Genomic DNA, 26,441 nt, shown 5'->3' on the forward strand with positions numbered 1-26,441 from the left:
CCATTTTGGGAGTTTGTTTTCTTGACACATACGTTTTCCGCTATCCGGCTAGAAGAACCAGGTCACTTCGAACCAGAACAAGGCATACCAGGCATCAGGCATCGAGTATCGGACCAGAACGACAGGTTGTCAAGCTTCTTGACAAGGGTGCCAATGAAATTTACCATCTCGATTTTTCATACGGGACTTCCTGTGAAATGTTGATTTCCACGATAAAAGACCCTATGTAAAATTTTAGTTCAATCGGACTTCATTTTCAAGTGACGAAGACGTCAAAGTTTGAGTTTTTTGAATCCGAAAAATCACTCAAGGGTACATGAAATCAAGGTTTTTGTAAAAAAATGAAATCGCGATTTCATGCACTCCCCCATCTGATGATTTTTCGGTTTTCAAAAAAGTTAAATTATGACGTCTGCGACACTTGAAAATGAAGTCCGATTGAACTAAAATTTTGCATAGAGCATTTTATCGCGCAAATCAACTTTTTGTAGTAAGTCTCGTATCAAATACAACGCGTTTGCTTTTTCGACACAGACAATTTAGAAGAAACGTCAGAGTCTAGTGCACCGCTCCTAATGACGCAACGCGTCAGTATAGGCTGATATATGGAAACTCTCATATTCAAAATGACCGTCAAAGCATTAGTGGCATTATGATCCCAACTTTATGTCCATTCATCGCTAGGAAATCAATCAACTTTGTTAGTTTCTTTGCGTGAGCTTAGAGGTATTCGAGAATTCGTCGCTAATCGACATCTCAAATTGTTAAAAAAAACTAGAAGTTGGTTATATCTGTGATATAACCGCAAGGTGGACGTAGGACTACCGTTGTCTTAGCATTCAATAAGTAAGAAAAACACAAAAGCACAAAAGACATTGAATAGTTACCGTTAAGCATTACGCATAGTTTGAAAATTTTGTTGGGAAATTTAGATTTGTTTTTTTACCTCGCCTTGCTATTTGCTTTTGTTCGTTTTCTACAAGCCTGTATGTGCATTACTTATCAGTCTACACTCGTATGTTATTGAAAAATCCTTCTACGCATATCGTCGAATTTCTACAATGAGTAAAATATTATACAAAATGTTTGAAAGTATGGCTGTGCCCAATCCCAATCGATTTTTCAAATGTATGCGAAAAGGAATCCATTTGTTCCGACGGATTTCCAGGACCTCTACACGCAGTGGCAACATAGGGACTGATGCTTTTGGTTGCGATTGCATCACGGGACACCCAATAATGTTTTCAAATGTATGCGAAAACGAATCCATTCGCTCTAGTCTCTAGTCTTTTAAAAGACCCTTGGAAAACTTTCCCACTCGTTCACCTCCATTGCCCTGAGAAAGGCACTCGATCCCTCGCCGTCCAGCTCGCCCAGCTGTCGAGTCGGTGTCCTCACGAAGAACGCGAGCGCATTTGCAAGCGAGTAAAAGAAATCACAGCCTGCATGTATTTGCGATAACGGTTTCTCCAGTTGCTTTGATTGTGCGTCCGTGTTCGGAAACACATTCCGATCACCACAGAAGCAATCATCATCAAACTATCTTCTCTTAGATTGTTATCATTTCAATAGCTTGTTTTCAAAGCAATTTCAAAGCTATTGAAACAAGTTTTCGGGTCAATAATTAACAATCCTATAATTCGTGGACATTTTGTCTTTCGAATGAAATGATTATCATACCACTCCGTTCAGTCGGAAAAGAGGTCTTAACGTTCAAAACCTTGCAGTCCAGCGTCACCCTCTCATTTTCGAAACTTTGAACTTACAACCGGTACAGAAACGACAGACGTAATCCTATGTCAACATCGAGATGGCCATTTTCTTTGGGGCCCTAAATCATACATTTTACCTTGTATTACGAAAAAACGATTCCCAGAGAGTCGATTTTTGACAAAAAATTCGAGATAACATTAAATTTCTACGTTTTATGCAATTTGAACACATTTGGTATCAATTTTTTTTCAAAACCCCGATTTCCCTTAGGAGATTTTGTAGGGTCCAATAATCAAAACTTTGAGCGCTTTGAGGCACCCCTGGCAAAGAACAGCTACGAAAAATCACGGAAGACCTTGAGAAAATCAATATAAAACGAATTGAAAAAAAACTATTGATGGGTTATAGTTGTGATATAACCGCAAGATTGACGTAAGACCATCGTTAGCTTAGTGGGGTACAGACTAGGGAGCGTTGCTGATTAATGGTCAGCTGCATCCCAATAGGAAGTAACCCGTGTCGGGCACACGTATAGAGCATCGAAGACTGCAACATACCAATTATGAGAACACTTGTAATACTAACCTCGAGCCAACCGCGAGTAATCGGTTACATATTACTAACATAGTTGTAAGACAAAAATTGTCAAAATATTGGACTCCCGGCCCCGTCAGGCTAACGCCACATGTGCCTTAATAAAAAATATATTTTGGGACTATCGTTAGCTTAGTAATAATTTGTTCGAAGCTGCGTCTAAATCAATTCTCAATTAATGGATGAACGGATATTTTAGAACATTGCTGAAAGTACTTCTTGTCAGTGTGTGAGTGGAAAAATATGTCGCAATAACGTAATTGATATCTCACATTCATGCGACGTGACATGTTGCATCATGATCGCTACATTACTGGCTCTTTCTACATTTACCCATTTACCCATTACAGGTAAACTTCGATATAACGTACATTTCACTTTCAAAATTTTACGTAGTATCGAATTGTACGTTATATCGAAGCGAAGCAAAGTACTCACAAACGTAGTCTATAATACATTATTGTGTTGCTGTTTTAGTAAAGTTAATGAATAACTTCAATCAGAAGACGAAGCTAGCCTTTCTCATGATGTTTTCCTTCGTACTGTTGATTAAAGCTTGATTCATTTAGAATCCGGAATCACAAAACCAGCTGTATTTCGGGATTTATTGAAGGTACAAAACCTGTTTTAGCATGACAATATAGGTAATTCATTGTTCTATCAGAAAAAAAATATTGAAAAAAAATTTCCTTTACACTTTGGAAATGTGTACGTTATATCGAGGTAAAATGTACGTTATATCGAGTGACGTTATATCGAGGGTACGTTATAATGAGGGTACGTTATATCGAAGTTTCCCTGTACTCGTTATTGGCGTTACAGGGTAGGTAAGTATACAAATGGGCAAAAAAAATGTCTCGAATTTTATTTATTCTTAACCGTTCGTGGATTAGGGAATCGTAATGTATAGTGTATAAAATAAATTTTAGAAAACTTCCGACTCCATTGATATGCAAATCATTAGAATTCGTCCGTAGCGAGAATAGTTATTAACGTTTACTTTATTTCATAAAAACGTGACATGTTTCTTGATTTGTCAGCCTTCCTGAAAGGCGTAGTCCTACGTCAAAACGGTTACAATTATTTTTGACAATGAACGTAATGTTTCCTGCCAACGTTAGTTTGGGTGTAAGGAAGAAACTCAAAAGAAGAGTAGTTAATCAATGAATTTTGATGCAGAATTTAAGATGTGGAAATATAGAATCTGATTATAGATTTAGAAGAAGTAAGAGAAATACTCGTCCTACAAGTGAGTTTTGAAATGCATACATATCCACGAATTCCTGTCATTTTTGTCTTTGCTGGAATATATTTTTATTATACATTTGTATATCATATTTTTCTGGTCGTAAATTGTTTCGGGTCCCACGTCAAAGATATGCAATCCAATGAATCAAAAAGTTATGAATTTTACCAAAATGTGGCAACTCATCAATCTCGTTACGTTGTTCAACAGTGTTGTTTCCTCTCTTCTTCTAGCGGATTTGAAACATGATGCGGCAAAAATTATTTCGCCGCCAATTCCAACTTAATTCGATCGACAAATTTCGCACACCCTTTTCTCCGCAACAAACATTTGTGCAGTCATTCTCGTTGATCCGCTTATTGGCTGGTTGTTTTGATTTACCACAATACCCGCCACTGGCTTCCGAGAGCTTTTGGCCTTGTTGTTGTTGGTAGGGGTGGTGTTGCACAAAATACGCAATCCGGAGAGCTGCGATAATGCGAACATAGAGGAAATGAAGCCTGACTCAACGCGCGATTCAACAAATCGGGTTGTTTTCGCATCTGGCCATTTCTCCTTTGAAGCGTGAATCGAGTTGATATCGATTTTATCAGTGACACAACCCAAGAATTGGGGGGTCGCGGATAACTGGGTGAAACTTTTATCACCAGCTTTTCTAGCGCAGAAAGAAAAATGACTGTCGCATATCTTCGCAGCGTGAGCTAATTTGTATTTCTGTTTGTTTGTCTTTGCAGCGATATCACGGGAGGAGAGTGACGACAGCACACAGCACAACAACCACCATCATCTACATCATCACCACCACCACGGACATAGTCACAATCGTGGCGGCAAAGTGCCCTTCAATGGTTACACATCCGAGGAGTATTTGGACCGGCTGGAACCGAACGGTAACATCCCGGTCGACAAAACGTACAACAAACGTAAGTAGAAAAAATGCATAGCTATGATCAGTTTTCCAGAGTTTTGTTGGATGGAATTATTGAATGCGGAATGGGTATTGTGCGTTTCCATCATCATCATCGTGGGTGGAGGAAACGCATGGTACTTTTCCGAAACTAAAAATATAAGAAAATATTCTAATATTCAGCCTTCAGTTGGTACCTCACCGAGTTTTCATCTTTGGACGCAGATGTATCGAATTGCTATCGAACCAAGTGACAGAAAGAGAGAAAGCCATCGATTTGCTTCTTCCACTCAATTGATTAAACCCCGAACGGCTCACTTTCTGTGTGTGAATGGGCAACCCTTGAATGAAAAGCTGAACGGGCGGAGGAAGCCTTACAAATCGTGCGGAACGGCACAACCTTCTTTCAAAGGATAACATCAAATGACCATTGGTTCAGTCCTCTTTTTGAGAACTTTGTCAAGTGTTTTTATATTCTCCAGCCGTTTGTTATACAGCTAATGAATATGAAAGTTTACTTCCCCTCTTACGTTTTAGGATAAAAAAAAACGACGAAGAAATGGCAGCCTCTAAAGGAGCTAAAGATTAGCACACGTTTCAGCAATCGCTAAGACAATGGGAAGCGAATTTAACTGCGTCATCTAAACATGGGTGATACGTGACGATAGCGTTTATTGTTGTTTCTCTAGCTCGACAGAAAATAAGAAACTAATGTTTTTACGCCAAATAATTTCGCTCGAATTGTGGTTTGCTGGTCTCAAGTCACAGAACTTCGCTGGATGTTTGATAGTGAATTGTCACTTGTCAAATTTTTGGTTTTTATGTAAAATTTCTGATTTTGACACTTCGGAAACGACGAAAAGAAAATTTTGTTAGTGTTTCGCCTAGAATTAGATGTTTGGATAGCAGTATTTTTGTTGAAAGTCCACCCAAATATCTTTTATTTGTTGTTAAGAGATCGGAAAGCAAAAAAAAAACGGATCAGAATCAGCCACGTTTAAAAAAGAATTGAACGTTTGGAAAAGCCAAGACAAATATTACAACCAGTCTGATGGTATCATTTGATTACTAAGCGCAGATGAGTACCTCTTTCGAAATTATTAAGCAAATTATTGAAGCAGCTTTTTTCCTATTAAGTGTACCAGAATCAGCATTTGCAGGAAAACGGCTGCAATATAACGAGAGACACGATAAATTTGTTTTGCATCTTAACAATGCTCGATTTCATGTTTCAAAAAAAAAATTAATATGCATGTGTAAGTGGTGAAACTGGAAACTCTCCTTAATCGACGAATTCTATATTTTTCACATTTCAGGAAAAGTTGAGCCAAGTTTAAAACCCCTTGTTTGATACTCATTTCTACTCCGATGCAACAACACATTTTCTCTTACAATGCTATGTTACTTTCTAAGAAATTATAAACATTAACTTTGAGCTTCATTATGGCATTAATTCGCACCTCCAAAGTCAAATAGCAATATATTGGCATTTTTAGTGTTTGTAATATCAGTAAATATTGTAAATGAGTCGAAAATAATGGAATTTCAATCACCACAATTCAGACTACTAATACCGAGTAGAAGTCCTATATTATCATCAATGCTATAAATACGTTTGTGAAAATGCTTGTAAGCATTTTGTGGTACGGTGGTTAGTATGGTTGCTATATGCGCATAATAAGGTTTTGTTAAGTTTCAATTGATCCAATTTTCATGAATGTTTATTATTTCAGAACAGAATTGGCAGAGTTTCTGGTTCGTTTCTGATCAAGCAGTTTCTATATTTCATATGCTTCTCATTGTGAACGATATTCCGTAAATACAACTGCCAACCAAACCTGTTATAATCTTAACATTCATGAGGATTTATGGGTTATGAAAATGTCTATGCTTTTTTTTTCTTGTTTTTGTTTTGTTCTGTACACCGACTGAATCGATGGCCTGTGTCTTATCTAAATGAACAGAACCAAAATTACTTGACGTTTCTTTGGTACCCTGAATAAGAACAAATGATGCTTTTTGAGAGCTCCCATCACAAGTGACTTTTTCAGATAGCTCTAAATAAGCATTAGTATTAGCTTTGGCAGCTTTGGAGAAACACGCCTTTTCGCCTTTTTAGCATTATATACGCCCTATATGAGCATATCGTGCATAGCAAGCATTTATTCAATGTTCTGTATAGGGGGATATAGTGTTGATTCAGGACTATTGATCTGTTATTAGTGCTTTCGATTTTTATGGTCCTTCTAATTCTACTTCCTTTGGACAGACTTAGCATCATAATTGAGGAATATTGTTATAGGTCGTCATTCTAGATGGTTTTGTAGATGTTTCGGTCGAAAATTGATGTTTTGTTATCCCATTGCTTAGTTTATGTACTCTGATGAGCATTTTCAGCTGTGACAAAGACGGATTTGATCGCGGACATTTTTATCATTTCGATACATATGGTAAATGAAACAATATCACTTTTTTGTAAGAGTATTCCTCCACAGTTCAGCATGATCGCGCATGACTGATGACTAATGACTTATGACTGATTACTGATTCCAGATTAATGATTACTGATTGATTACTGACTCCTGATGACTGATGTTTGCTTTATTTTTTATCCACTTTAGAATCCCATTTTGTACAGCTTTAACAAAAATATGAATACAATTTTTTTATTTATTTTTTTTTTTGTTAAAAAAATCAGCATTATGGATATAAATAGGTCGATGGCACCTCGGAAAATAGGTATGGGTTTTTTTTTCAGATAACTAATTTAATTTGAAGGTAGTTTTAGTCCGAGTTTTCGAATATACCCCCCTTTAAATTTGTAATCTCTGTATCACTTGACAGTTTTGCAATCTTTTTACAAACCAATGACGGGTATTTACTGTCCATGTTTGTATAGGAGACGTAAACGACAAAATGAACAAAATCGACTTTTTCACTGTTCCGCATTCTACACAATGTAATACGAAGAAACATTTTTTGTCCGAAAGCATTTGAGCAATTTTGAAAAAAAAAGGTTTTTGAAAAATCACTGTAAAAAATCAGTGATCAGTAAGTGATCAAATTTTGTACGCATAACAGACGTAGTTCCATACAGCATTAATACTTCGCTCGAAAATCAACAATCCCCAGTATTATGTGCTATAAACTAAATCTACATTTGAATCACATTTTTTGCATCGTGGAGGCGATCTGGCGTAGTGGTAACATCCATGCCTCTCACGCTAAAGGTCACGAGTCCAATTCTCACTCCCAACATTCTTCCAAAAATGGAAGCAAAAAGTGACGAACCAGCCAAATGAGTTGAAAATCACTATAATACAGATAAAAAAAATAAAAAAAATAAAAACATTTTTTGCAGAGTTCAAACATGACTTTCATAGTTACTTTTCTCTGTTCATTGCACTGCAATGAACGTAGAGAAGCAATTTCGTTTTTTATGTTTTTTTAAATTTCTGCATTTGAATTTTCAAGTAGATGATGAAACAATCAAATCAATAGTAGAATATATATTATATTGGTTCTTAGCATTATCACTCATAAAATTCGACATCGAAAAAGTAAAAAAATAGACTTTAAATAACATTTTCATTTTCATTTCATTTTCAACATCATCTTTTAGTTGTTTTTTGTCAATATCTTCAATTTCTTTATGTGATGGCTAGTTTATTGGAATTTCTTCCAAACCTATTTGATTTTATCCCACAGCAACTGAGACTATCGACGGAGACGTTTTGACTATTATCGGAAAGGTAAATGCTAACACTACAGACAAAGCAACCTGGTGATTACGTCAAGTGATCGATAACGATCGGTTGTCCGCATAAATAGCCGCAAGTGTTTTCCAAATGAAAAAAAAAGTTTTAATCCACAAAATCTCCTAGACTCTCTTTTTGCCGATAATAAAGTCTGCTTCATTTAATATTGGAACACAAACAATTGCGTGTAGTTCAGTCATTTATTAACGAATTCATAATTTGTTTTTCATACAAATGTAGCATTTTCTTTACTCTTTCATAAAAAAAATTTTAAAAAATTATTCATTGCTGTTTCGAAGAAATTCTCGTACTTTTCCCGTAATACGGCACATTAGGCGGCGCACACCCTTTTCGTCCACCGTTTTGGCGATTTGATTCCACCAGTTCTTCATTTGAGTCATGTTCCTAACAAGTTTTCCCTTTGCCTTAAGCCTCCGCTTCGTGATTGCCCAGTATTTCTCTATCGGCCGGAACTGGGGGCAGTTTGGGGGGTTGAGGTCCTTCGGTATTACGCTGACCCCGTTCGTTGCGTACCATTCCATAACCGTTTTGCTGTAATGACAGCTTGCGGGGTCCGGCCAAAACATTACTGGACGGTCGTGGGCACGAATAAACGGCAGAATCCGTTTCTGTGGCACTCTTTTTTGTAGACTTCTGATGTCATTGTCTTGTCAGTGAGAAAGACTTTGGTTTTCTGTCCACAACTGCATATCCCCTGCCAAATCATGTACTTGCGGGCGAATTTATCCGCAAACACGAACTTAAATTTTGCAGGTACATCCTTCCGAGCCGTCGCCAAATAAAATTTTTGACCTGGGATTTGCCCAAAGTCCGCCTTCACGTAGGTCTCATCGTCCATCAGAATACATCCGTCGAACTTGGTCAGCACTTGGTCGTACAGCTTTCGAGTACGGATTCTGGCCACATTGTTCTGCTTCAGCGTCCGATTTGGCTGTTTGCTGGCTCGGAATGACCTTATTCCTTCCCGGAGACGAATTCGTCGCACCGTACTGTAAGCGGCCTGGAACTTATTGGCCAAATCGCGGTCTGAAAGATTGGGATTCCTCTTGACGGCCTTGATGACTTTCCCACGCAGTTTCCGGTCGACAGTTCCACTCCGACGCTTCGAATGCGGCTTCCGAGCCGTCGTCAATGTTTCCTTGTACTGCTTGATAACACGCCATACGGTATTTCTGGGCATTTTAAGCTGTTTAGCTAGCTTAGATGCCGACAACAATGGATTTTCAAGAAAACTGTGCACAATTTTATCTCTCCGTTCGGCTTCCATGGCGGTTGTTTACAAAATGCTATCGTTTGGTGTTATGACATAAATACATGGTGAAAGGTAATGAATTTCCCGACACGTGGGTGAAAAAAGTTTCCAAATCCGTCCACTAGGAGCGCCACAATGAGCAAAAGAATTTGTTCCAATATTAAATGAAGCAGACTTTATCCTTCAACTGGACAGATCATTTGTTTTGTAGAAATTATAGCTGTTTGATAAAATTTCTGAATTTCTTGCAAAAGTAGTGAAGAATCGATTATAAGGATTTTGTTTTTCAGAAAATCGAACATGAATTCTTGCGTAACTTTTGAAAAGGTCCTAAGTAACAAATGTAAACAAATCGAGTTAATGGATGCACACGATTAGCTCTCAATCATTGAACGCATTGCGAAAACAACCGTTCAAGTATCTATCCTTTTCACCTTTTTATCACTGATACAAATATGTCCAATGTACAGATTCTAATTTTAAGCACTCAACTGTTACTTCGGACGCCACTTTCCTCTGACGCTCGATACGTCCGAAGTAACAAAGCAATGAAAACAAAACGAAGTCGCACTTTGGACATTTTGAGTTTGTGTTATTTTCGGGTGTAGATATCGTTTTTAATGCAGTTCTACTAGTGATAACAATAAAGATCTGCTTTTAGCACGAAGTGCAAGTGTTTGAATCGTTGTTCAGTAGTTATTTTCAAATTTTCATTGTGCAACGTAATTCGTCCAATATACAAAGCCGTCAGTCAAAACGTCCAATGTAACATTTTTCGCTCGGAGGCCTCTATTTTAAACTAAAATCACATTACAACAGTCACGATTGGTTTTTCAAAGTTATTATTGGCTGCTAGTGGTAAAAGTAGTGATAAAGACCGATTCATTTTGAAACAATTCGCGGAACAATGTTCCGGTCTTTAACTTCGTTTTTCTCGATTTGATGTGAATGTTACATAGGACCTTTTCAAAAGTTACGCGAGAATTCTAGAAAAAAGTATCTGGACAAAAAAATTAGGGAGTATTTCTAAAAAAATTATATTGAACTGTTCGTAAAATTCTTGCCAAAACACAAACATTTTACAAAACATATCAATGTTTTGCCACAGAACCATCTTGAAAATTTTCGATAAGAAATTTCATGGGAAATTGTATCTTTTTGATTTGTTGGATCTTTTTCCATGACATTATTGTAAAAGTGATTTTCTGGATGATTCCATAAGAATCATGAATCTATTCTACAATTACATATTGACGAGCGTTGTGAGTCCATTTGATCCATTTGACGAAATTGATCTTAGTTCGAAAATGGAAATTGATTTTAATGTGATAAAACGCACTTTTATATCTTCTTCTATCTATATAAAAAATGGATCGCCGAATGTGTTGATAAGAGCAAAACTCGAGAAAGGAATTGTCCGACTCAGTTCTGTCTTCATTCTATCATATTTTCTGTATCAAACATTTATTCCATGTAACGAAGAAACATGTTATTTGCAAGTGAATGAAAAATCTTGCACGAGAATTGTGTCTGAAAATAATGTTATATTATAATGTCGAGTATTGGTGGAAGTACTAAAATGTCATGGTAAAAAATAATTTCAAAGGGTAGATTAGAAGTTCAATCAATGAACAATTCTGCGATTGGACCCATAAACGTGCGCTTAGTAAGAAAACAAAAAATAAATTTTGGGCGGGACGAAGTTTGCCGGGTTAGCTAGTAATTAATAAAAAATGAAAATGATAGAGATTTGACCCATTAAACTGCCAAAACAAAAACAAAAGATAAACAAAAGAAAACTTAATTCGAATTCTGGAATATTTCCTACATGAAAAACTTTCATGTAGGAAATATTCCAGAATTCGAATTAAGTTTTCTTATTTTCTGCATAAAAAATGTGCCAAATTCCAGGCAGAAATGGGGGGAGAAAAGCGAACGAAATACAAAAAAAAACTCTGTTTAAAACAAGTCCTGTTTGACTGTTCGTTGGCTAGAGCGTTACTGGAATAGAATTCGCAAATAACATTTCTATATTCTTCTCTGGTGAATTGTGCCTCGTCGCTACGCTATGTGCTTGTTTTTGATGGCACGGCTGGGAGAGCATAGATTGCAATCAGAACGTGGAATTTTTGGTGGCTTGCTTGGCTTTGTAAATTGCTCAGAAGTTTGGCATTAAAAAAATTATTTGAAAACCCCGATTCCCTCCTTGGGTGATTTTTCGATTTTCTAAAAACTCAAACTTTGACCGCTTTGCGCCACTCTCCCTTAAGTTCGATTTAGCTGAAATTTTGCATAGGAAGTTTTTTCGGGGTGGTAAACATTTTGATTGAGGTAACTCTTTGAATTTTTAGAGTCGTTTTTTTATACATTCATTGGTACCCTAATGTGCGTAGAAATGTTTATAACTAATTAGTGCTTGAATGTATACCAAGAAATCAAGAAATATCAAGAAATGCTCCAGTTTTCAGCATTATAAATCTTCAATTTTTTCGTTACAAATTATCAATCTATCATTATTTAGTTATCTCCCTTTATAATATTTTTCATACATTTTTATTAGAATACTGCTCCAATTTGACAAATAGTGGTGTCGTGGTGATGGTGGTCACTAAAATAAAGATATGAATTTTTAGGTTTTAGGAATTTATCCAGCTCTTTCTACGTGAATTTCAGAATTTACGCGGTTTTTTAACGCGGATTTCGGAATTTACGCGGCACTTGTCAACCGCGTAAAAAGTGACTCCAGTGTAAACAAATTTCATGTGCTAGTTGATGTGACTTTCCACGAAATAAATTTGTATTGTATCACTGATTAGTGACTGAGAATTAAAAGGAGAAACAGATATAATGATTGTAGCATGCAAAAAAATCAGTTAATCAATTGTTAGAATATGGGTTGCATTTCAAACTAATAATTCACTGTTTGTTTGATTTTTACATGGATTTTGAAATTTACGCAGTTTATTTCTATGCGGATTTTGAAATGTACGCGTCTTTACGCGGTTTTTTTACGCGCTACGCGTAAAAAGGAACTTCAGTGTAGATTCAATGTTTTATACATCCTTTCCTAATTAAATCACGTCTCTATTCTGGAGAGGATCTGCTGGAGGTATTTTTTTTTAATATTAAATTAATACAAAATTTTTATATTCAATTCAATGTTTGAGCGATTTCCTTCAATGGTGTATTCAATATGTAATTTTTCCCAGAAGGTTCATTATCTATTCAACAATTGTATCAAGCACCTATAAGTAATCAGGCAGGTGAATTTTGTGTAACGATTTATTGGCAATATTTTGAAAATATTACCCGTGATTCAAATTGGTCGTATGATAATGAAAATTGTCATTTTGGGCAGTTGCAGCCATATGTACAAGATTCCCAAAAAAATCACAGGGCGGCAAAACAGCAGCCAGTTAATTCGATGTGGAATTGTTTTATGACATTCAAAGTGATACGGACTGAATATATTGATACAGTGGTAGACATTCGTTTAGCCGCACCCTATTTTTCCTCAATATTTTTAGAAATAAGTCAATTCTTTGTACAGTTTTGTTCATAAAAGACTATTATTGTTTATTTTCATCGAATTCATTCTAAAAAAAAAGTATAAATTCACTTTTTGTTTTCTAAGTTATTCAAATATGTGGAATCAGGGTGGACATTCTTTTAGCCGCATCTTAAAATTTCAATAAAAGAAAATTTGTGCGGCAAAATTCGAGTCCAATCGGTAGCTAATATTTAGTATGTCCACCTCCATTTCGGATCACTTTGAAAACTCGATTTGGCATCGAGTCAGACAGCTTTTAAAGTGTTGCCATGTTGATAATAGCTCAACATTCCTGAATTACTGCCTTGAGACTGGAAATGTTGTCAAATTGTCATCCGCTGCATAGACCATCTCGGCCATAATTCTCCATAGGATCTCTATGGGATTGCAATCGACTGCCAGCAGGTCGTTCAAGAAGCGGAATGTCCTTCTCGGCAAACCATGCCTTCGATTGCTTGGAAACGTGGATCTATGCATAATCCTGCTGAAAAAACGACATCCTCGGTAGCGTTATTCTCAATATGGCCAATCAAAACGTCCTCCTGTAATTGAAGATACTTTTCGGAGTTCATTCGGGTGAAAATTAAACAAATGGGAAGCTTGCTGTGATAGGAAACGGCTTCCCACACTGTCAAACTTCCGCCCCCAAAGTTTCGCTTCGATCTCACGACATGCCGTTGATTTAATTTGTACCAATAGCAACTGTAACAGTCCGGACCATCCAAATTGAACTTTTTTCGCCGGAAAATACAACATTTCTCCATTCTAGTTTCCATTCCATGTATTGCCGGGCGAAAGTGAGATGGTTCTGCTTATGGGTGGCGGTCAGTTTCGGCTTCCCTTGAGGGTTCTTCCACATGATGTTTGGTGACTCATTCAAGATGCGCGCAATATGCCTCTTCGTTACTGGAACAACCTATTCTGCCTTAATGTATGAGCAGGACATCGTTTCTTGGTTGCTTCGTGTCTTATTCGACCTTTTAGACGCAAAGTAACTTTGGTGTTCCCATTTGTTGGTCGTTATATCCCATATTTCAGTAACTATTTAATGAAAATCCGGACCACTTTCTCAGATCGACCAATTTTTGTTACGATCGAGCGATTAGAAAACTTATGTTCAATGAATATCTTTTTTATTTTCCGCCCCTCTTCCGTCAATAGAATACCTTTCGCCATTCCTTTCAATTCTACGTAAATCACTAATCTGACCAACTTCTTACGTTGCACATCTAATATTTATCTTGTAAATTGAACATTCCCAAGTATTTTTTCAAAAAACACAGATAAAGGCTTGGTGATTATGCGAAATCTCGATTTTTATGCCCTGAGGCTAAACGTATGTCTCGGGAAAAACGACATTTGAATGTTTATATCCATCGATGTCGCTTTGTGTGTGTGTGATTGTGACACACGTCCTTTCAATAAAATTGACTTAAATATACTACCACTATAGCAAATAAGTATCCCGATAAAAAGAACATTCCTAGTTGTTTTGTAAGTGTTTCAAGTTTTTTTTCAAGTGCGGCTAAACGAATGTCTATCACTGTACTACCAAATCTGAAAAAATAAGGGTGAGGGGTAGCACGGACCTGCAATTGATTCAAATAATTGATGAATAGTTGATGAATATCCTTCCTACATGTTATTCTCATATGAGACCCTATAACATTGAAGATGTATCGGTATCGAGCATTTTGAATGGTTCAATTTCCAAATTTGATTCTCTTGTGAAGGGTGAGATAGGCAGTTTTTAGAGGAGAGTAACACGTACAGTGAAATGTTGATAATGGGGAAAGTATTCAATTCGAGCTCCTTTTCTCTCTCTCTCTCTCTGTTTTCATTTCAGCTTCTGGACAAACTAACAACCAGAGACTTGATGTAGAACAATTATTCTTACGAACGATAATCTTGTACGCCTTGTGTACTACATTGAACATTGAACTTATCGGTATTATTTTATTTGAGTAAAGAACATCAGAGACATGTTTTTTTGTGAAAAATTTTGATCGATTAATTTGGAAAACTGTACATTGAACTACAAAAAACTGCATTCAAGTTTGGCAAAATAAATGCTTCCACCGATACAATTGAAATTCGTCTTAACCTGGAATATTATACTCAAAGCTATTGTGGTATCTTTCAAACTTACGGTATGAATATTTATGAATTCCAGAAAATTTATTCTCGTTACTAGTTGTTCCGGGTACTACTATGTCTTATTCAGAACACAACGATTTGCGCGTGATTTCTGGAGTTTAATTTTGTTTTACCAACATCAATTCAACTGCTAATGGGGTTATTCGTGACCTGTTTGGGTTTGACTATTAGTGTGGGTGGGGGTTTCCATAATAAGCCCGAGGTATTACATAAATTATCCACTTTGTTGGCCTTGTCCAATCAAGAAATACCCATAAAGACCGTTATTCATAACGTATATAAACCAGGGGTTGTTTCCACTCATTTTCGCGCCTGCTTCTCCAGCATTAGAATAATCAATACCCTCAATACTTCAGGGCGATTGCTCGGAGAATAGTTTCCTGATACGAAATACGCCACCTCGGGCGGCCGAAGCTAATGTCAACAATCAAGAGTGTGTCCTTCCTTCCAGACCGAGATCACGTTAACAGGGACATAGTGGCGCCTGTTGTCGGATAATAACATTCATCTCGTGGCTGCCCTTTCCTGCTTTGGCATCCTCCGTATATGGATCCAAATCTCACGTACCCTTCGAACACGGCCCAAGAACGATTTTGGCGCTGGTCCACATTTGAATTCCGGCGTTCCAAACGCGTTTGCTGCTGCTGCTGCTATATGATAAGTTGTCAACCGACTGTTATAGCAAGGCACGGCACGACGGCATCTGGATCCAAAATTAGGTCCGGGACTATAATCGTAAATTTATTTGTCCGAAAATATTTCTGGTCTGTGTGACGGTTATTTTTGGGGGGCTCCGTAATTTCGCTTTTGCCTCGCTATGAAAACGGTTTATCGATCCCCGGCTTTACAGTGTTGCGACGAGTTCGAGTGTTGATTCAATTGAGCCACTGCAAATCATTTCAAGTTTAATATTATTGAATTATGATAGCATCGCGGTCTATTTACATAACAATTTGAATAATGGAGATGTCAAATGTGATGTACCGAGCAAAATAAGTTGCATACGTCATTGATACCTCCAGGTATCGAATGAATTTCCTCTATTTAGAATGATTTATTCAATCCTATGAACCACCAAAGGAAGCTCCTTTTGCTTATAAACCACCCTAAAATAGACCAAGTTAATGCTTCATAAATTTTGCTCCTCAATTGACTTCTTACCGAATGGCTTCCGCTTCCAGTTGGACCTTCTATACCCCTTTCAACGACGAAGATGATGACACCGCTCGACATTCTTTCGTGTACTTTGATAATTTAGAGCTAAAAAGGGGGTTTATTTTATTATCACCCCAAAACTGACCGACCGGCCTCACATTGTGATAACCGCCCAAAGTTGAAGGAGATAGTAGTGAAACGCGTTCCCTCCGGCAAACAATTCTAGGGGGTAGTAGCCACAGGCTGGTTCTGTCTGTAATGCTTTATGGAAGTAGGATATGCGGTTTTACTTCCTCTCGCTCTCTCGCCCGAGTGGAAATAAATCACAAAGTGAAAAATGATGAAATCCTGACTTCCCTCGGCTCTAATCCAATCGAGGCTGCTCGGGGTTTCATATGTGGAAAGTGAAACGGATCATCGGGTTTCAGTTTGGAAATTTTGGTAGAATGAGTTCGGGAAAGGTTGTTCTTTTTCAGTTGGTTTGAACAATACTTTCATGTTAGATCAGTTTTCCAATATGCGAATTTATCAAATGAAATGAATCCAAAATGTTGTCTTCGAAGACCGATTTCGTTACTTTGCGTAAAAGTATTCCTTCTGTTCTTCCATTGTTCAGCAGATTGGACAGCGGAGACAGTTTCTATGATCATTGTAGTGTTATTTATAGCACAACAGCCCGATGTTTTTTTTTGTTGCAAGCAGAGCTTCTCCAATAGTAGAGCTTACATGATGATTGTTGCGTGTCACGATCGATCGCTTATTATGCGAACGCGCAACCAATGTGGCTACGAAAAGCCCCATTCTCTACTTTTGTGGCATCAAATTACGTAGTGGAATTTTGGCTTAATTTACAGGTTAGCTCAGAACAATCAATGCTCATTTCCAATAAGCGTGCCTGAAATCTAGAGCATAGATTTAGAGTATATACATTGTATATGAATACAATTTATCATTTAACTGACAGGAAAAAATGTATAAAATTGACAAACATCTCACTATTTTGAAAAAAAGGCATCATGAAAGATTTTGAACGCTTACTAAAAAAAAGGGAAACGTTTCCAACGAAAGCTCCACTTTTGCACAACAAATGCACCAAATGATTTTATTAAAGATATTATTTGCGATTTCTATTCGAAAATCACAAATGAAATTCGTTAAGACTTAGAGTTTATATAGATATTCAAAATTGGATTTTCCGCGACCACATGAAAGTTGCGGCAAAACTACGCAAACCATCGGTCCTTTTCAAGTCCAACACAAATTTCTACTTAAGAGTTAATCGTTAAAGTTCATTTTCTAAGATAACATTTGTGATAAAGATATAAACGAGGGAATTGAAGATAATAATCTCGTAGTCCTACGTTATCAATGCGTGTCTTGGACATCGAGATTTATTTAAAAAAAATCAAAACTCGATTGTAGCGAACTGTAGTTTGTAGCGGAAACGTGCTTGAGGAATATTTTGAGAGAATCGATTGAAATAAAAAATAAATAATTGACACTGGATTTTTTTTCCAGAAAATAGATTATGTTTTTAAAGTAGATAATGGAAGACGCTTTATGACGAAGCAAAAATCATAGAACATGTTTAAGTAGGAAAATATACCTTCGCGTGAAATCAACTTTTCTAAGTAGTTCACTTAGGAATGCTGATACTTCATTTTAAAGCTACAAATTTTGGAACGTACATATTTTCAATTTTCGTAGTGGACAAACATATAGGGAATACAAATAGACTTCTTCTGTTGAAGTTTTTCGAAAAAAAAGAGGCACCGGGAATAACCGTAATAGTAACGGCAAGAAGTAGTAGGAGTTGGAGAAGGGAAAAACGGGTGAACGTATCAAAATAAAGTTTCGCAAAGGTCATCAGATTAATAATTTTTCTGTTGACATGTATACTTGCTGTAAGATTTCTAAAATTACAGTAAAGTTTTTGATGACAAAAAAAACATGTTTCTGTTTATTTTTTAATTAAGGGAGTATTCTAGTCTACAAATTTGAAAAAAACTCAAAAATGTTTTCCTTCATATTTCTGTGGTTTAGGCATTCAAGAATATACCCTAGAAAGGACTTATCGAAAATCCTATTATTAACCGAGTTAAAGCCATTTTAGTGATGTGGTATCTAACATAATAGTGAACTTCAAACGCGTTTTTCTCGAAACTAGTTTTTTTAAACTGGCGTACACAATATCTCAAGTTCTACTGAACCTATTAATGTCGAAATTATATGGATACAATCTGCAAACATCTCTCTGTCGCATAAACCTCTAAAGAATAATATTTTTCAAATTTTACTATTTAAAAAAAATCGGGAAACGTAAGAAAAAACGTTTTAAACCGCATTTTGTTTTTCAAACGACCGCCATTTTGCCAAAAAACAAATGTTTTTGACTTATCCGAGGTTCATGCCATAGCGACATCTTTACTGATTCAGAATTTGTTCGTTTTTTTTTTGTTTCAGATAACTAGAAGGGCTGGAATCGTGTACGCCATGGCACAACTTTTTTTTTCAACCCTCTCATTTTATCAGCTTATAACTATTCTAGTTATAAATATTTTTTCTCCGTTCAATTTTTATTTTATTGTTAAAAGAAAGATGAACAAATAATGATATAATTAATAGTAAAAAAATCTTTGTTTTATTTTTACGAAGCTCGAAGAAACGTCAAAAATTTGAGTCTCTACACTAGAATACCCTATTTATGATAAAAACCAACAGGTTCTGTAAAATTAGTTAAGTTAAATATTTTCAAAAAAAATTATGTCTTGTAAAATCGAAAAAAAACGCAAAAAATTATATATCTCAAACATGAAAAACAAAAAAAAAAACAAACAAAAAAATTTTAGCTTTTTTACCGCTTGAGCGATTGTCGATTTTTTTCCAGAGAAGGGACCGAATGCACAATACTAGAAATATAGTACTGCACACAAAATATTTAGTTTTATCCAAAATATTTGAAAACATGAAAAAATTAAACTATTTTACACATCATATTTACAAAATTTCAGAAAGATGTGTTTTATAAATCTTAGAAATCCTAGTTAGTTCATCTGAATACTTTTCATTTGTTGATTAAAGGCAAAGCCGTTCCCGCGGCTCAACAGCCATCAATTCCAAATAATTAGTATATTTTACAAAAACCAAAAACAAAAGTATATTAAAAAAAAACCTCGAATTCAATACAAACGTTTCTTATAAAAAATACACATTGATGGTTTGAGCGAAATCGGAACAAAGGTTTGTTTCCGTTCATCTTTTCTCATGAGAATGTTAAGAAGCAATGATTGGAACTTGTGTTGTAATTATTCAAGTTGTCAAAGCTTCTCACCGATTTGCTGAGCGATTATCATTTCACGAATTATTCATAAAAAAAGGGAAAAGGGTTGTTTTTCATAAGCTTTGCATTTTTTTGATCTCTAAAAACATTAAAATAAAGAATACACATCAAGTTGAAAATCAGCCAAATCAGAAAACACGTCACGTTTTAATAAAATAGTTTCAACGGCAATAACTATTCTTGCTGCAAACTGATTGTGATGATTTGTATTCCAATCGTGTCGGAAAAATTAAATTAAAGCCAATTAGCTGATCTTTTTAAGAAAAATACTACGGTTGCTGAAAAATTGAATTATGTTTTCGTTATTATTGATTGTATTTGTTTTTTATAGTTTTCATGGTCTCGGGACCAAAGGCACTATATTTTTTTAACTTTTTTCTGGAAAGCTGAGGATTTTTCACATAACATATCTCGAAACCAGGGAGACGTTTTTTTTCGTTTTTGAGTTACGATTTTTCAAAGTTAACCGGTGGTCTGAAAAATATTTTTTTTCCCATTTTTCCACTACAAAAAATCATAACTTTTGATCTACTGGACCGATTCAGATGATCGACATATCAAATCAATGCCAATGAGCTAGTCTTGTTTGAAAAAAACATTACACTCTGAATAAGAATTAATATTGTTTTCATAATTATTGATTATATTTGTTTTTTATAGCTTATATCGTTTCGGGACCAAGGGCGCCATATTTTTTTATATTTTTTCTGAAATCTGAGGTTTTTTCACAAAATATATCCGAATGCCTGAGGGGTGTTATTTTTCGTTTTTAAGTTATAATTATTCAAAGTAAACATGTTCTCAGTTTTTGTTCAATATTTCTGTGCGACTAGACTGGATGTATGTGATTATAATCCAATTAATTGGCAAATGTGTTATTAGGTAGGCTTTAATTTGGTATGTCGATCATCTGAATCGGTCCAGTAGTTCAAAAGTAATACATTTTTGAAAATAAAGTCATTTTTGGGAAAAAAGGGAAAAATGATTTTTTGAACCATCGGGTAACTTTGACAAATCATAACTTAAAAACGAAAAAACGCCTCCCTGGTTTCGAGATATGTTATGTGAAAAATCCTCAGCTTTCCAGAAAAAATATAAAAATATATAGTGCCTTTGGTTCCCAGACCATGAAAACTATAGAAAATAAAAACATAATTCAAATTTTCTGCAACTGTAGTATTTTTCCACCAGCTAATTGACTTTTATTTAATATGTCGAACATCTGAATTGGCAAAAGGCATTTTTGGCAAAAATGCGTAAAAATAGATTTTTCGGACCACCCTAAAATGGAAATGGTCACCCTAACGAAAAAAATAAAAAAATACGGGTCTAATAATTTGCGATAAAGAACAAAACTACCGCTTTTTAAGAAAATCTGAGAACCACTATATCGGTTTGGAATGGAATGGCCGTATATATACCTGCGAATCAGCCGCGCCTGAATCGATCACTCGGAATGCCAATGCAGTATTCGACACTGTGGAGAGGAAATATTGCATTTTAAGATCCGCCTGTTTGCTACTTATGTGGTATAAAAGATGGCAATAGCGATTTCAATTACACAGTTTCGCACAATTGTGTGTGTGTTTTTTTTTATCCAAAAAATATATTTTTATTAAAGCTCATATGGCGTCAACCTGACGGAGCCGGGAGTTCAATATTTTGACAATGTTTGCCTTATAACTATGTTAGTAATATGTAACCGATTACTCGCGGTTGGTTCGAGGCTAGTATTACAAGTGTTTTCGTAATTGTGATGTTGCTGTCTCCAATGCTCTGTACCTGTGCCCGACACGGGATACTTCCTATTGGGATGCAGCTGACCATTAATCAGCAACGCCCCCCTAGTCTGTACCACATATCTAGCGTGGTGCGTCTTCACACACAATTGTGTTGTCAAAATTCATTTTAATTTTTTATGTTTTGAATGTTTTGAATCAAGTGACTAGCAAGGATCAAAGATACCAAGTATCCAGAAATGTCACTGTTTCACGCCTATTCTAGACGACAAAATTACTGCAAATCTACTTTGAATTGACGAGTTACATTGTCCTCATAGATTCCATAGAAATTTTAAACTCAAAGTAACCCAAAGTTAGTCTCTCGTTCCTTTACCCTCTCTCTCCCTCTCTTTTCTTATCTTTCCCTCCCTCCCCTCTTCCTCTCTCATTCTCTCTCGCTCTCTCTCCCCCTTTTCTCTCTCTTTTTCGCTCTCTCTTTCTCTCTCTGTCTCTCTTCCCCTCTTCCCCTCTTCTCTCTTTTTTCTCTCCCTTTCTCTCTCTCTTTTTTTTCTCTCTTTCTCTCTCTCTTTTTTTCTCTCTCTTTCTATCTCTCTTTTTTCCTCTCTCTTTCTATCTCTCTCTTTCTATCTCTCTTTTTTCCTCTCTCTTTCTCTCTCTTTCTCTCTCTCTCTTTCTCTCTCTCTCTCTCTTTCTCTCTCTTTCTCTCTCTCTCTTCCTCTATTCTCTCTCTCTCTCTCTCTTCCTCTATTATCTCTCTCTCTCTCTCTTTCTCTCTTCCTATATTCTCTCTCTCTCTCTTCCTCTTTTTTCTCTCTCTCTCTCTTTCTCTCTTCTTTTTTCTCTCTCTCTCTTTCCTCCTTTTTTCCCATCCCCATTTTAAATGAAAGTGTTCCAATATTAAAAGTTTTTTTTAAACTTTTCGGTATTCCGTGCTATGAAAAAAAAACATCTAATCTAATTCTAAACATCTAATTAATTTATCACTCAAAAGGAAAAAGTGCAAAACAGCCGGAAAAAACAACAATATTAAATTTATGAAGATGTATAGATCCAATCAACCAAATCTAGTTAATATTAAATCTGTAGTGGATCAACATATAATCGGGGGTATTCCAATGTCAACAGCAGATATTCTCTCGACAAGCTTTAAATTCCCACGAATACTCTGAACCTAAATCCCATCGATTGATGTCAACCACCGGGTAGCTAGATAACCCACAAAATTATCCCCAAATATAAAACGGCCGCCGCCTAATTCCCACTTCAAGGTAGACGTATTACGAACATAATTTCCTCCCGAAGCGTTTCCGGTCCACCAGCTTTCTGATTGACGTTAAACATCAACCCGTCAAGTCAACTGTGTGTGTGCTTGTGTATAGATAAATCGGATGAGCCATGATAGTAGTTGATGTTTGGAAGGGCTGAGCATATTTTTCCTGACAAGTAGAAGGGCTTTAGACGATGGACTTATGGTGAACCAGAAGAGGGGATGAAGCGTGAACAAAACCAAAGCGTACGACGATGCGGAAATAACAGGATTACCATCGGTGCGGAAATCGGCAAATTAGTTCCAAACACGATTTGGCGAGATCTTGGTGAAACTGTCGATCTAAGGAATAAGCATATAGAACGAATGTCTGTCTTTCATTAATGTGATTTCACAGTATGAGTTTTTTTTTCCAGAATGAAAAAAGTGATTTTCCTTCATCGTAGTATTTCATATTCAGCGTGAGATAAATATTTACAACAATTAGTATAATCAAGTAGACTCGAGGCCTCGTGCCATCGACAAAGTTCATCACGGTACATCTAAGCACACGAAGGGCTGCGTGACACAAAATAAATTATATTATTTTAATCCAAGCCCTTTCGGAATTTGCTTTTCTTTCACATTCCGGTATGGATGAAAATCTTTTTCGAAACATAAGGTGCACAACATAATCCCTTTTCTTGACTTTGGGACCGAAGATGCTGCATCCGTTCGCAGCGTGATGTTCCAAAGTTAATTACGAATTAATCTTGGCGAAAAGGACAGTACCTGCACTATTCAGGCAATGACTCGTGACGTTTCAGACAAGAAACCGGCGAGCGTCGACGAACTAATCTGTTATTCATCAACAGCATTTCGTAGCAAGCAACTTAATTTTGTAAAACTTTGATGTGAAATTAAAGAAGTTTCACAGCTGGTTTGCAAAGATTGCGTGTCACTCGAGGACCGAAAAGAAGGACACGAGCCATGACCTTCGAGAGCTCCGACCTGGTTTGTAAATAGAGTAATCCTTTTAATCCCTCCCACAGTGGGGTGAGAAATTCGGTTTTTGCTGTAAATTGAAATTGAATACAACGATGAACACCACCACCGTCTCCTCCATCCTCCCTCGTCACCCTCAGCGCAACTTGACACTGCTTCCGTGCAAACAAACGGCAGGCACTTGTCTCTCGGATGACTCACTCACTTTGCTTTCGGTGTTGGCTGTTAAAAAAGCATCACACTCAATCCCTTTTATGAGAGTTTTGAAAAGACCTGGAGCAAAAATGCATTATCAAGAGATGGGAAAAGAAAGCGAATGTGAGTGAAGAGGCACTGGCGGGTGGACTTTGTTGTTTCTGTCCTGCGTGCTCTCATACACACACAAAAAGGAACTCACACAGCATCCCCTAATGATGAGTACCACTTTGCATTAACGTCTTTCTTGTATGGTAACGTGTAAAGTTTTCATGTCTCAAGTTTTTGTTTTTTTTTTTGTGTTAATTATTGCAGTTGCTGTAATGCCTGTGAATTCAAAATTATTTATTTTTTTGTAATACCTGGATGTGTAGCTTTAAACCAATGTTTGCCAGTGGGATTACAGTAACAAAAATGGATCTTTATTTAGCGGTTTTGAGAAGTCACATACATATTCTGCTCATGTTATTTAGTTTGCATCACATTTTTATTCCATACAAAAAACACCCTTGTTTTCAAATAATTTGCATCGAAACTATCATGCGTCTCCATCGTTCCATTCCAGAAACATTTTATACAAGTAGACGCATGGCATATACAGTGCCGAACAAAATATTAAGACCACTGCTTAAGCAAAAAAAGAAAGTGGCAAAACATTGAGAAAAAATAATCCAATCCTGTGCTTCAATCCATTTATATTAAGTAATTTGCATTGTTGCATTTATAACATCTGTAGTTAAAACATTAGTCATTCATTAAATGATTTTTTGAATATGATTTATCGAAAAAGAGTTTTCAAAAACTCAAAATATCCAATAAATCTATCTATTATACCTGCAAAATGTCAGTCAAGGAATGAAATGTAGGAAATTATTCATGTTTTCATTAAAAAAACATCCAACAAATTTAAAAAAAAAATATTTTTTTTTAATCCAAAATATATATTTTTTTTAAGGCTCATATGGCGTCAACCTGACGGGGCCGGGAGTTCAATATTTCGACAATGTTTGCCTTATAACTATGTTAGTAATATGTAACCGATTACTCGCGGTTGGCTCGAGGTTAGTATTACAAGTGTTTTCGTAATTGTGATGTTGCTGTCTCCAATGTTCTGTACCTGTGCCCGACACGGGATACTTCCTTTTGGGATGCAGCTGACCATTAATCAGCAACGCCCCCAAGTCTGTACCCCATATCTAGCGTGGTGCGTCTTCTCGACTCGAGGAATCCAGGATAGAATGGTCACTAGCCGGCGCAAACATCAGCTCGTGTAGAGTTGTCATGAGCGGTACAACCTTTGGCTCTTGTTGAATGATCAGTGGACTGCACAACCTTTGGCCCGTGTATCTGTAAAGAGTGTGTGTATGTATTGCCGCGACTAAGTAAAAGTTTATAGATCGGATAGGAGGGATATGAAACAGGGACACAACGAAGGAAACATCATTAAACGTTGACATCGGCGTTTCTGTGGAACAGGTATAGATGAAGCAGAAGATCAGGATCACGGCTACCTAAGATATCCCGGACGGGGATATCCGATTGTCTGCCTTTTGCTCTCAGTGCTCTAGAGAGCTGAGAGCGAGCAGCATGGAACCGGATACACGACCAGACAACATGCTCGATGTCGTGGTAGCCATCGCCACAATCACAAAGATTGTTTGCTGCGAGCCCAATGCGATAGAGATGCGCGTTTAGGTTGTAGTGATTGGACATAAGCCGAGATATCACGCGAATGAAATCACGACCTACATTCAATCCCTTAAACCAAGCTTTCGTCGAAACCTTAGGAATAATCGTGTGTAACCAGCGACCGAACTCATCTTCACTCCACATGCGCTGCCAACTAACGAGTGTGTCCTGACGAGGAATGTGGAAAAAAAAAAGTATTTTGAAAATGAACATTTATTTAAAGTTGTCTTTCGAAAAACTTTTTCTCTGTAAAACATGAATAATTTCCTACATTTCATTCTTTGACTAAGATCTTGTAGGTCTGATAGATTTTGGTTTTCATCTAAAAATATCAAACAAATTTTAAATAAATAAAAAAAATCATCGGAATATTTTTTTTTTTGAAAATTAAAATTCATTTTTCTCGAAAACATGGGTTTTTAAAATTTTGAAAAAATAGAACAAGTCACTCATACATCGGAATATCCTTTGCACCTTTACAAGGAAAAAGTTTTTCTAACAACAACTTTTTTCATGTTTTCGTTGAAAAATATACAAATGAAACACAAATTTCTGCATTACTCGAGAATTAATCACGCAAACGAAAACAAATTTGGCATGTGGAGGTTTTAGGGTGCAATAAATGATTCTATTCTATATATCTATACTCCTCCTTCCTCTCTCAGGGTGGGCTGTCATACAAATGAAAAACAAATTTCTGCATAACTCGAAAACTAATCAAGCAAAAATGGAGCCAAATTTGACATGTGAAGATTTTAGGGGGCACGAAACGTTTCTATGGTGAATAGACACTCCTCCTCCCTCTCTAAGGGGAGAAGATGAGAGGGGTCTGTCTTTATTCTATCATATTTTCTATATCCATCGTTTATTC

General features: G+C 36.4%; 1 protein-coding gene across 6 annotated transcripts in view; it reads left to right on the forward strand.

The window, feature by feature from the left end:
* LOC129768812 (cyclin-dependent kinase 14) overlaps nt 1–26,441 on the forward strand; it is a 456,784-nt gene that overhangs the window by 337,641 nt on the left and 92,702 nt on the right. For all 6 annotated transcript variants that reach the window (XM_055770703.1, XM_055770704.1, XM_055770705.1 and 3 more), the window contains one exon: nt 4,288–4,476. In XM_055770703.1, coding sequence (XP_055626678.1) covers nt 4,288–4,476 — 189 coding nt within the window. The remainder of the gene's footprint in view (nt 1–4,287; nt 4,477–26,441) is intronic.

This window comes from Toxorhynchites rutilus, chromosome 2 (assembly GCF_029784135.1).
Source record: "Toxorhynchites rutilus septentrionalis strain SRP chromosome 2, ASM2978413v1, whole genome shotgun sequence".
Taxonomy (NCBI): domain Eukaryota; kingdom Metazoa; phylum Arthropoda; class Insecta; order Diptera; family Culicidae; genus Toxorhynchites; species Toxorhynchites rutilus.